This window comes from Polypterus senegalus, chromosome 12 (genome assembly GCF_016835505.1).
Source record: "Polypterus senegalus isolate Bchr_013 chromosome 12, ASM1683550v1, whole genome shotgun sequence".
Taxonomy (NCBI): domain Eukaryota; kingdom Metazoa; phylum Chordata; class Cladistia; order Polypteriformes; family Polypteridae; genus Polypterus; species Polypterus senegalus.
Window position 1 is genome coordinate 155,149,719 of NC_053165.1, and position 13,578 is coordinate 155,163,296.

Here is a 13,578-nt window from a genome sequence, read left to right on the forward strand (position 1 = left end):
TTGGAACCACCATGAATGCTAAAGGGGATGTTACTTGTAAATGGATTTGAGCAAACATAAGCAATGTATATTTGGATACTTACCTACAGTACATGTAAGACACGGAGAAAAGTCAGCTGATAATTGGTTTACATTTTTCTTTTTGTACATGCATTGTTCTACAGTATATTGTAGACAAGAGAAGCAGTTCTTTGAATTGTGCCTTGTCATCGGTAAAGGGAAGGACAGGACTCAAAAGAAATGCTAGGGTGTGAGCTGGGCTACCGCTTTTACTTGGAAATAAATAAATAAATAGTGGCACCTGATACTGTGAAGGGTGAACAAAACCAAGTTTAGCCATTGGCTGTGTGCGGAGAGCGGCCCAACCACAGGGTCGGAGCTCCTCAATGCGGGTAACTGATCTCCTGAATGAGACGACACTTTTTGGGAGAAGCTCCCTTTTATAGCTCTCAAACCCAAAAGGGCTTGGTCAATCACCCTCAGTGGGCTTCTTCTCCGAACTGTGAGTGATAAGAGAGATAGAGAGCAAGCGATTACATCCCCGGTGTCCTAAAGTGGTAATGCGTGCCTTAGACAAGCCTGGAAGGTGACCATCTGATGCAAATGCACGATAGCCTACATGTTCTCATTACAGATTGCAATATAAGTCACTGTATATTAGTGCTGGGCGGTAGGACCAAAATTCTATATCACGGCATTTTTCAAAATGATCCCAGTTTCATGCGATTTGACGGTATTTTTTTCCCCATGCATGAGTGGATGTTAACCACATTTTCCACTGCAATTACTGCAGTAGACTGGCTAAGAATAACCAATTCCACGGTCATGAGAATTGTACAAAAACACATTTATTGTGCACACAAGTATTAATACAGGTTTTCATGGCCCCATAAAGTGATAGTGCTCAAGGGGGTGGCACTGGTGAAGAGAAAGAATCACAATACATGACAGTTGCAGTCAAAATATAGAACCTTTTTATTGAAGAAATTTTGCAAATAACTTAAACTATAATTTTGATGACATATTTTCAACCATCCAAAGAGGCATTTAGACTTAGTAAAATATCCAGAGGTGCTTGTCAAAAGTTACATTGCACTGAACAAGTCTTAGAAAAGGAATAAATAGTAAATATTTTCTGTAAACCAACTACACTTTCTGTTAATGTTAACAATCCCTGTTCACTGACACGTAAGCAATATGGATTGTAATGGCGTTGGTTATCTCGATCCACTGCTTGTTTTTTTTGTCGTAGGCAGTACCTCTAACAAACGCGTCTACAAGTGACATCTGACTCAAGTGTCCTCTCACTTTTTTTGTTTTACCTGAGGACGTGGAGGTGCCAATCTTAGTTGCATACATTCATGGTACTCCAAAGCATGTTTGCAGCTAAGGTGGTGCGGCAAATTGCTTGTGTTGCCGCCTTTTGCAATAAATAGTTGTTTGGTCCACCAAAGTATCTCCAGACAACAGACACGGCTCCTTTTTTTGGCAAAAGTTCTTCTGTGTCATCACGTTCAATTATCGTCTGCTACAGCTTCAGTTTCAGAATGTTTTCTGTCCATTTTCACCGCTCAATACCTCCACTACCATATGTACTCCGTTGCAGGTGTGTTTAGCGGTGTAGCAGTGAAAAAGGTCCCCTCTTAAACAGTTTCCCGCTGCTCCACGTTCCAAACGTTGTTTAGGCTATTTGAACCGGTGTTGCGGTGTAAGGAAAATCCATATCATAAAAATAAAAAACGGTTTTCGGTATGAACCGGTATGCCTCCCTGTATATTGCTAACAAGAGAAACCACAAGGAAGGGCTTCCAGGATTGTCAACTGTGCAGTCTGTCAGTGTGCGATTCTGTACTGCACAGAAGCATCACAACACACTATACCAACTAAATGGGTGTTTTTAAAATGGCTTCTAGATAAAAATGCTCTGTGCATGCGATTTTTTTTTATATTATATATTATATTATATTCTACAGGGTGTCCCAAAAGTCACAATACACTTTCTTTTTTCAATTTCGTTTCAGGCATCATTAGGAGAGACTTAAGCCATCAGCATATTTTAACGGTCGACTGGAATATGTGTATGCACCTGTAAGTTTGTACCTTTTCCCATATCTGTTTTTGTGGTATGCCTTTATGGGTAGGATGGCTCTTTATACAGAGGGAGGGGAGCACCTGGCTTGGAGGGCCAACAGACTGTACGGGAAGGAGCTATCCGTATGTAAATAGGTGGCGGGAAAAAAGGAAAGGAGGGAGCTAGGAGAGAGGAGGAGGCCATAACAGAAAATGGCACGAGGGAAAGGATTAACACCTCTTGGATATTGTCAGGTGAATCTGGGTTCATTTCCAATATAATTATTTTTACTTTCGGGAGGAAGGAATACGGGAGAGGTCTTGACGGGCCAGATCAAGGAACAGTTAATCAGTACATTTCCTGGAACAAGAGAGATGGTCGGCGCCTCATTCCCCACTACAGACTGAACTCAACGCTACCGTACAGATAAGATTTAGGAGACTGTAAATCCATTGTTTTGTTTTTGTTGTGTTTTCATTTGCTTAAATCTTTATTAATAATGTATGTTTTGAAGTGGTTGTATCGTGATTTGTGTGGCGAGGGGATACGCTGCATATTATGTGTATAAGGTTTTTTTTTGTTGTTATTACAGTGATCATGTGGATTGTCTTCCAATAATCATTTTTTCTTGACCCTGCTTTCATTGGTATGTCTCTATAATTGAAGTGGTGAAGTAGAAAAGTAGTGTTGGTCACTCACGCCCCGGATTATTTGTTTTTTGTTTTCTTTGCTGCCTCTCAAAGAGGGCAGCGCGTATTATAATCGTGCCAGATCTGAGTGAGGTACAACATGACAACTTAGACTTTGCAGTTCTTGTAAACGTATCATTCCCTTAACCATGGCGCCCCTCCCCACCGATGGATCGGTCGAAGGGGTCCCCTCGAATGGGCTGTGCGCTCCCCTGACCTTACACCTTGTGACTTTTTTTTGTGGGTCTCATATCAAAAGCAAGGTGTATGCCACTAAGCCCTGTAACCTGTCACAGCTTGAGGAAAGAATCCGCACGACCTGCAGCAAGGTCGGGGAAGAGATGCTGCAAAACATCGGTGAGGTTTGCGTCCAAAGGTGGCTGAAAGTTGTCGGAAAAGGAGGCGCTCATGTGGAGGTATACAACTAGTCTTCAAGGAGTTGGAACGTGATGGCAAGCCTAGCAAGTAAAACGACTCCGTTGTTGATGCTAGAAATGTTAATAAAGTCGGTTTCTTGTAAAATGTTTAGGAATTTATTAAAAGTGTATATTGACATTTGGGACACCCTGTATATAAATAAATTTAATACACACACACATATACAGTATGCAGTATATAATTTTAAAAAACCTGAAATCAACCTTTTTTTCCTCAGTATCAGCAATGTCTCATTTAAGGTGTTTCCAGAAATTCCACATTTGGAGTCTTTAAAATTACTTGAATAATTCTGATATTTTAAACTGTTGTATTTTTCACTAAGGAAAAAATGAGCCAAATCAGAAATTGTCTTTAGCAGTGCTACATCAATAGAGAAAAGCCCACAAGTGATAAGCACACAAAACCCACTCTGTAGTGTTTTATGATGCATAAAAGGTTATAATAAGAGCGTTCAAGAGCAGTGGATGACACAGGGATGTAAATGACAGCACCGTATGCCGAGTTTCACAGCATGACATTTAGCTTGTCATTCATTTTTATAAGGCTGCTAGAAACTTCACAAAATACTGCACTAGGTATTCTATTCAGGAAAAAGGCAATGCCATCGTTTTTTATGCATTTTACTAAATTATCAGCCCAACTACAAAAACAAAAAAATGACACAATGTCAGAAGATTCATAAGGTGTGCAGTCAGAAAAAGCTCTGAAGCACTTTAGAGATTGTCTACAATTGCATATTTTTGGCATTCAAAGGTGAGAAGAAGCACAAAATTAAAAAACAATTCTCTGTACAAAAGTACAAAAACATATATATTTATTTATAGCTAGTAAAAATGAATGGAATGGATGCACGAATGAATCATGTATCTTAAAATACTTTTTTATTCCTAAGCTTTCAACAACCTACCAGGTGTCATCATCAGAGGAAAAGGATTAGACATACAGGAATCAAAGGCAATATATAGCAAATGGGGGTGCAAGGGGGGTGGTGGATCAATAAGGTGGGGTTTGGAGGGTGTTGGTGATACAATCTTTATTATTATTTTTTAAGCCTGCATATGCTGGATTTTGCTATATACTATATTGGTATATATTCTGTTACAAGAACAATTATTGGACTAGTTAAGATATACAACTTTTCCTTCCTGTTCTGCACTAAGGGTATCCCATTTTGCTAAAATGATCATTATATCCACATCAAACACCCAAAAAAACAAACAAGAAAGATGATGTTGAAAACGCATAAAAGTTGCATTTATTTGTCAAGACTCCAACTCAGTAACAGTTTCATTTTAGTCTAATCCTGATGCTCTGTATATTCAATTAAATTATCATTATTATTCATGGTGGCTCCAAAATCCAAACTAACCCCTACTTTCTCTGCTGTTCTTTTTCCGGTTTTCTGTGGTTGCGATCTGCGCCACTGCCACCTGATCAAAGTACCATGATGTCCGTACATTGATGGATTAAAGGCCAGAAGTCCACATGACCGTCATCATCAAGTTCTTCCACGAGAACCCTGAATACTATAAGGACTAATTAAGGTCATTGATGTTGGGTAGAATGCCTAGAGGGGGCTGGGTGGTCTCGTGGCTTCTGAACCCCTGCAGATTTTGGGTTTTTTTTTTTGTCCAGCCGTCTGAAGGTTTTTTTTGTTGTTTTTTCTGTCCTCCCTTTTATTCTATGTTAATTAGCATTGCCCAATTTTAATTCTCATTTGTCTTTTTTTCCCCCTCTTTCTTCATCATGTATAGCATGGGTGTCAAACTCCAGGCCTGCAGGGCCGCAGTGGGTGCAGGTTTTCTTTCTAACCCTTTTCCTAATCAGTGTCTAATTTTCACTGCTAATTAACTTCTTTTCCCTCTATTTTAATAGCCCTGTTTTTAAGGATTAAGTCTTCTGAATTGATTCTTTTCTTCATTAAAATGACAGACAAACAGAAACGAGCCAACAGATGACCAGCTAAATTGGGGCTACAAACTCCAACCAGTTCCTTAATGAGAAGCTGATTCTTGCTATTAATTAAACTCATTATTTAATTCCATGGCTTGTTGCTGCTCTCTTTTTGCAGACATTTCCAAAACTGTTGATATTCTGTTTTTTTCTAAGAACTCCTAAAATGTTTTGATAACCTGAGGGATCAACCTTACTGAGACCTTCATCTTTATTTTCAGATTTTGTTTGATGGGTACAGGTGAGCTGCTCATGTCCTGCTTGTTTTATGTCTCATTACTGTCCTGCTGCTAATTAAGGAAAAAACAACTAAGGGGCCTGAGTCGAGCTAATTAAAGCTAAGGCTAAAGAAGTTAATTAGCATCAAAAACTGGTCACGAATTAAGAAGATGGTTAGAATGAAAACCTGCAGCCACTGCGGCCCTACAGGACTGGAGTTCGACACCCCTGATGTATAGCACTTTAAGCTCCATCATTTGTATGAAAATGTGCTCTAGAAATAAATGTTGTTGGCTAACATTGTACTTGATATTATATCATTGGTGCAGAGACGTATACAACAAAAAATCAAATCAAAAGTGAAAAGATTATCAGGAAGAGGATACGCTTCAGACGTGCAAATATCCGAGATGCTTCCACAAGTAGAATATCCTAAGGTACTCCATGTGTGGATATGAATATAAAAGTAACCAACTGAGGAATGTCCACTATTCAGCCAGATGTGGTTTATTTAACAATATTTTAGTAAAAATACATGTTTGGAATGTTATGAGCCTACAACTGGCCGAACTGACATGTGGATTATGCACCACAACGCGAGATGCTTTCATATTTGTTGCCGTTATTTAGTGTTGGTCGCAATAGACACCTACTATAGCAGAAACTTTATTACAGTAAAACCTTGGATTGCAAGTACCTTGGTCTACGAGTGTTTTACAAGAAGAGTTAAAATTTTAAATATGCTTACCTGAGATTCATAAGGCAGAAAAGCAACTCCAATTTCTTTAAGTGTTTTAATAACTTTCGACACCCGTGCCCTTCCTATTTCAGTAAAGAGGGCATCAGGACAGTCTGTAAAACATAAGAACAGACTAGTTACAATTAAAGACCATGCTCAGATTTGTATCTATATTTGGAATTTGGAAGCAATCAATGCTCAAGACTAATTGATAAGGCTAACTGCCACTTGTCAAACACATAAAGAACATCTAGAACAGACAAACAAACTGATCCATACTTGACGAGTGCTATGCTATTTCGAGGGCATCATTTTTCGCACAGTGCTTAATGCCGTTTCCTAGTTCAAATTCCATGCCCAGTCATTTTCTCTGTGACTCTTACACATTGTCCTTATGTCCACACACATTTTTCTTCTAGTTACTCAGGTTTTCCTCCCATATCTTCAAAGACTAGTGTCTTAGGTTGATTAAAGACTCTAAACTGGCCCTTTGTGAGTGTTGGCGAGTGTGAATGAGTATGCAAATGAGTCCATCCGGGGTTGGTTCTGGCTCCATGTGATCCAAAACTGGTTTAAACAGGTTCAAGAATGTTATGTTATACAAATACAGGTGCCTCGTCTGGCGGAGTACTCAAATGATTGAGTCATTGTAGGTGGTTAAATTTGTGCTCAGAGATTTTAAGAGAAACTAGTAGGGTGCACAAAGTGGCATGTAGATTCAGCAAGGTGGGAAAAGGTGGAGGGGGGAAGCAACGGAGCTAATGGCGCTTTTCCACTGCATAGTACGGCACAGCACAGTTCAGTACAGCTCACCTTGGTTCGGCTCAGGTCGGCTCGGTTTGCGTTTCGACTGCAGTTTAGTACCGCTTTAGAGTGGGCGGGATTATTCACGTGTCATTATAGTTGCGCCGCCTCTACTGCCGTGACATCATCGTAAACGCGCCACAAGCGACCTCCTGAAAAACTTTTTCATTCCGCGTTGCCCCATCCAGCTCTCGCTGGATCCGCTCCTCGGCTACCAACGAGAGGAACATCTGTACTCCCTCAATTGACCACGAAACAGCCATTTTTGGTTAAAACAAAATGGTGCGTCCGAACCTTCGCTGGCTGTGCTAAAAATCTAGCGGGTCTGTTGTCTCTCGTGTCGCAAGTTCAGTGACGCAGTAATGACGATTTTCTCCGGCCAAACAGTGACCAGCAGAGTTTACGTCCGTTTTGGTAGCGTTCGGGCGCTTGGAACCTCGGCTGAGGTGGTACTAAAAAAAGGACCAGGTACCAGGTACTGTTCCCAGTGGAAAACCCCCCAAAAGTGAGCTGAACTGAACCGTGTCGTGCCGTACTATGCAGTGGAAAAGCGCCATAAGTGAATAGGCTATAGGAGTTTCAATGTGGGGAATTTACAACACCACAAACACATATAGCATGGCATTAATAAAAAAAATATTAAAGGCAAGACAACTTACAGTCTGTAAAAAATATATGAGCAGCTTTGTACATATAGCTGGGGGTCTCTCTGAAGTCGTTAATCACCGATCGAACTGACTGAAAGAGACAAGTGAACAAAAATTCAATTCAAACAACAAACACAATTTATTCGTCTATTTGCAGATGAGTAAGGGAAGATGATGAGTAATCATCCCAGGGAAAGACAACTCTTAAGGAGCATGCAATAAAATCCCTGATAAATGTTAAATAAATAAACACACACTAACGCTAGCACTACATACTGGAAGGCCTAACAAAACTGCACACAAAAATCCAATAAACTTCTTCCTGCTTGATTAGAAATATTAAACAAACAAGCCTCCCTCTGACAGATACCTTTTGAAGCACAGCAATTAATTACATCCTGATTGATTGCAAATGGGAAGTAGAGATTATTAAAGTCAGTAACAGTTTACAAAAAGATAAATCAAAGTTAGATTAAAAACTTCAAACAAGCATAATGGGTACCTTTTCAGTGGGTGAAATCAGATAAATTGCTTCTAAGGTAGGGATTGCCTGGCGTCTTTTGTTGATGTCCTCCACAACTGTAAATAAAACAAAAAAAAATGTTTTAAATGAAGGCACATGTTAAAAGTCATAAAATGGCGATTGTGCATTCATGCTGCCTTAAAGGACCTGCTCAGAGGACGCGTCAAATGAACGCTGGAAACGCATGGCAGCCATGATGTGTGTGAGTACGCGTTCTGAGCGTGAAGTATAAACGAGCCCTTACCCTCAAACATTTAAATGTTAGACCACAGTAGCAAAAGTCCCATAACATTCATCTGCCCCATTTCGTAATCTGCTGCATCACAAGCAAAATTACAAAATAAATGAAAATTGTTAAAGAAAAAAATAAACTGCTCAAAGAAAATTAAAGGAATGCTTTGAAAACACATCAGATCTCAAAGGGAAAAAAAAATCCTGCTGGCTGTCTCTACTGCTATGGACTGATATGGTGATGTGTTAAGAACAAAAGGATGGATATGAAAATGACAGACACCCCGAAAATCAAAGGGAAAAAATTAGGTGGCAGACAAGCGAGTCCATTTGGCCAAAATTTCATTGTAGCAACCCCAAATTGTACTCAGTAGTTTGTATGCGCCCCCCCATTCCTGACAACATCCTAATGAGATAACGGATGGTGTCCTGGGGGGGGATCTCCTTCCAGATCTGGACCAGGGCATCCCTGAGCTCCTGGACAGTCTGTGGTGTTGGATGGACCGCAACATAATGTCCCTCCCAGAGGTGTCCTATTGGATTGAGGTCAGGTGAGTGAAAAGGGGGGGTTGTGATGGATTATGGGAGTCAATGGTATCAATTCCTGTATCCCCTCGCCACATGAGGCCGGGCATTGTTGTGCACCAGGAGAAACCCAGGAGCCACTGCACCAGCATAGGGTATGACAATGGGTCCAAGGATATTATCCTGATACCTAATGGCAGTCAAGGTGTCGTCGTCTAGTTTGTAGAGGTCTGTGCGTCCATCCATGGATTTGCCCCCCACCAAACCAGCCATGCTGAATGATGTTACAGGCAGCAGAATGTTCTCCACAGCTTCTCCAGATCCTTTCACGCCTGTTACGTGTTCAGGGTGAACCTGCTCTCATCTGTGAAAAGCACAGGGTGCCAGTGGTCTGCCAATTCTGGTATTCTATGGCAAATGCCAATTGAGCGCCACGGTGCCCACTAGAGGACCTTGGGCTCTCAAGCCCTCCTCATGAAGTCAGTTTCTGATTGTTTGGTCAGAGACATTGACACCAGTGGCCTGCCTGCTGGAGGTCATTTTGTAGGCTCTGGCAGTGCTCATCCTGTTCCCCCTTGCCCAAAGGAGCAGATGCCAGTCCTGCTGATGGATTAAGGACCTTCTACGAGGGGCCCAGTCCAGCTCTCCTAGAGAAACTGCCCGACTCCTGGAATCTCCTCCATGCCCTTGAGACTGTGCTGGGAGACACAGCAAACCTTCTGGAAACAGCACATATTGGAGAAGTTGGACTACCTGTGCCATCAAACTCTGTAGGGTCCAGGTATAGCCTCATGCTATGAGTAGTGACACTGACCGTAGCCAAATGCAAAACGAATGAAAAAACAGATGAGGAGGGAAAAATGTCAGTTCCTATTTTGGGGGTCGTCTCATTGTTGCCCCTCTAGCACATCAACTGATTAACAAGCCCCCTGCTACTTAACTGACCAGATCAATAGCCCAAAAATTTCACTGACTTGATGCTATACTCTGATTACAAAGTGTTCCTTTATTTTTTTTGAGCAGTATATATTTACATTCAACTGAGCCAAGAATAAAGTCCCAGCCCCCTCGACTTATTTGAGATAGTATCAGAACCTGATGAAGAGTAGCAAGTGCTATAGCAAGAAGGCAGTTGTCCACCCACTGCCACAGTGTAGCAGCCCACTGCTCGTTTTTACTGCCATCCATTTTTGTTTAACTTTGGCACTTTGAATATCTGATGGATTACCATTTCTTCTTAAAAAAGTACCGTAATTACCTGTTACGTCTCTGAGAAGTGTTTCAGCTTCTCTTTCTAAATAGTAGAGAGTTGCTGCTAACTTCTAGGATATCAAAATGCAGATGGCACTCGTGTTCATTCTTCAAATGCGCCACATCAAGCAGCATGGGGGGTCCTGCTTGTGAAGGATGTGCTCCAGGTTGTGTTACATATTGTCGAGGAGTTACAGAATAGTGCAAAGCACCAAAAAAAACACAATCTTGCAGCTCTCTTGGGACCTCCAGTGCCTAAAAGGGCATTCACTACTACCTTCAACGTGTTCACAGTTCTACTCACAATCCCCATGCAACCTTACAAAGAATGGGGAACCATAAGTGCAAAGCTGATGGAGAGTGAGGTAGAGACAAGTGCAAGGCTGTCATGGCTGCCAAAGGTGCATCCACTAAATACTGACTAAGTGGATGAATACTTAGGAGATCAGTCATTTTCTGTTGTATATTTGTCATTAACAAAGACTACTTTGCAGAGATCTGCTTCCACTTTAACATTAAGGATCAATTTTTCTGTTCACCTGTGTCAAAATACCAAGTAGTACGACAACAAAATGTGAAAACTTTTTAGGGGTGAATACTTTTTATAGACACTGTATTGACTTCTGTTGTGTGTGGAGAATGGGATTTTAAAACCTAAATACACATTGACCACGGTCAGTAAGAAAGAAAAAAAAAAAGGGTTATATTTTATTATCCTTCAGTGACTTGTGAGATAGCAAAATCTAATCCCACAAATGTACATAAACCAATTGAATTTGATTTTTCTAAATGGACTTAGAATTCAAGTTTTATACACATTCATTAAAAAAAAAACATGAAGATATGTTTACTCTCAATGAAAGTGCTCAAAATAATGCACATTTTCAACACACTATGGCTATTCAGTTTTTGAAAACAACTTTGTGGAATAAACCAATGAAATCATCCACCTTAATAAAAGGAAAAGTGTCTGTGTGTCCGTCCAGTTGATACAGCCCAGTCAATCCAAAAGATGGAGCATCACAAGAATTGTTAGTAATAAAATGCATTGCATTTGTCATTCCAACAGATGGCACATCACAAACATTAAGACTGCTTTTAGGAAGCCCCTACCAAATGGTATATCTCAGAGAGTTATGTATTGACTTTGTCATTCCAAAAGATGACACATCACAAAGACATGTAATGATAAAATGTATTCCAACAGATGGTGCATCACAAACATAAGCACTGCATTCACAAATCCCATACCAAATGGTATATAAACACAGACATGTGAATTGCATTAGTCATTCCAACAGATGGCACAATACAAACATTAACGCTGCTCTTATGAATCCCATACCAATGGCATATAATAGAGACATAAGCATTGAAGGATGCACTGCAAATGTTAACATTGAGGTCTCTGTCGATTACTTAGATTTCAACCCGCCCTATACGGGTGGCACAGCTAGTACAGTATATGAGCATTAGCACATTTTATTAATTTAGAATACATACTTGTAATGCCTTCTGCCATGATATCGGACATTTTGCAGCAGGATGACAGAATCCTCATGCTGGGGTGATCCACAATTAGAACCTAAGTGCAGACAAAACGCAAATTCACAATAAAGCTTTAAACACTACTCACAACTATGTAGAACAAGGAAAAAATAAACACTGTTAGATATTTTAACAATAGCATCTTGTATTTAATCTTTTCATAAGGGCCCAAACCTCCTGAATATGTAGTTAGGAAGTCATGTGCCCACCTCTCTTGGGAGGTTTACAAGGCTCATCCCATGGGGAAAAAAAACTAAGGGGCAGACCCAGGGCACACTGGTGGCATCTCATGGCTGGCCCTGGGGCACCTAGGAGGGTCTGGAAGAAGTTGCTGAAGGTAGGATGGTTTGGTCTCTCTATGCTATGGTAGCAACTATTAACAGAATATTTTCAGAATGAAAGCAAAAGGTTATTAGAGATGACATTTAATTTTCCACAGTTTTATGGATGGTGCCCTGTTATGCGCAATGTATTAAAAAAAAAAAATTGAAATATTCTTCCATGTTTAAAACCAGTTTACATCTAATGCAGGGTCACAGGGAAAAGTAAAATAATAAAACATATAAAAAGCTGTGATTTACAGGCTTAATTAGGCATGATTAAGTAAAACAAATAAATTGCACTACCTTGTTGTTGTTAACTTTTATATTAAAAAAAAAATCAATGTAGTACCTTTAATTTAGCAGCAATTTAAAAACAATCAAACACCAAAATTGATAAATTCTGCTCTAGTTAGAACTGAGGTACACCTTGCGTGACTCAGATACTAAACTGTTCAACTGGCCATTCATGAGCTATTTGAACATTTCGTATTTTGACCGTTTCTATTTAAAAATATGACTTTATCACGGCCCTATTATTAAACATACTAATGACAGATGGGGGAAAAAAAGCATCGTTTCCAACTAAAAAATTCAAGAAACCTACAACTTATATTTTTAGTTGGAGACCCTCTAACCCAGGGGAGGGCAAAGTCATTCCTGGAGGGCCACAGTGGCTGCAAGTTTTTTAATCGCTTAATAAGAAGCAATTATTGCTCAAGTGACACTTTTCTGCTTCATTTCACTAGTCTCACTCGTTAGGATTTTGAACCCTTATTGCTTATGTTAGCGTTAAACAGCTGCATTCTCAGTTTTGCATTGCTCTGTATTAGCAATTAGATTTAAATGACAAAAGAAACCAGCAGATCTCCATTAAGCTCATTTCCAGTTACGCCCGTGTGTATTTATCAGACACGATTTGGTTTAATCAAATACTTGGAAGGAAAGTGACGGACTGAGAATTACTTGTCCATCTTAGGCTTCAAATCATATCCCTAGAAAGGAAAATAAAAATCTAGGATAGGAGACTGACCCGACATGGCAGATTTAAAGCACTAACGAACCATGAAATTAAAATTACTGGCAAGAATGGTTTTCTAATTAAGCAACCGGGTTGGAACAAAACCCTGCAGCCCTCCAGGACCGACTTTGCCCATCCCTGCTCTGTTATTTGGGCGGGTCTGAATAAAATGCCATCTCTGACATTCTAACCTTGACAATCACATTATGCATGCATGCATGATGATTGCATGTTTATGTATATTTCTACCCTGAACTAAATGTTACATTGTTTTTCAATTTTCTTTATTATTTTTTTGCATATTACTAACAGAAAATCCAAAGGTTTCCTGAATGAACTCTTTCGCTCCTCACTCACTTCTCATCGAATGTACTGTTCCAATGAGGTTCATATCCTCAAAATCCCTGCAAAACATTTTTTAAAAATGTGATTTATGACCTCCAAACAACTATTAACCAGTTCTCACTTACAGGTAACAAAATGAATATGTAAATAAAGAAAAGGTGGTTAGGGACGCAACGTTTCGGTTGTACGGCCATTTATCAGGTGTGTCAAGGTTCCACAGCCAAAAACTGCATCTCTAAAAGCCACGTCACTAT

General features: G+C 40.0%; 1 protein-coding gene across 1 annotated transcript in view; it reads right to left on the minus strand.

Annotated features, from left to right (window-relative positions):
* stxbp2 (syntaxin binding protein 2) overlaps positions 1 to 13,578 on the minus strand; it is an 80,949-nt gene that overhangs the window by 36,249 nt on the left and 31,122 nt on the right. Inside the window, exons 3-6 of the mRNA XM_039770381.1 lie at positions 11,594 to 11,675; positions 8,063 to 8,139; positions 7,573 to 7,651; positions 6,119 to 6,222 (exon numbers count right to left, since the gene is read on the minus strand). Coding sequence (XP_039626315.1) covers positions 6,119 to 6,222; positions 7,573 to 7,651; positions 8,063 to 8,139; positions 11,594 to 11,675 — 342 coding nt within the window. The remainder of the gene's footprint in view (positions 1 to 6,118; positions 6,223 to 7,572; positions 7,652 to 8,062; positions 8,140 to 11,593; positions 11,676 to 13,578) is intronic.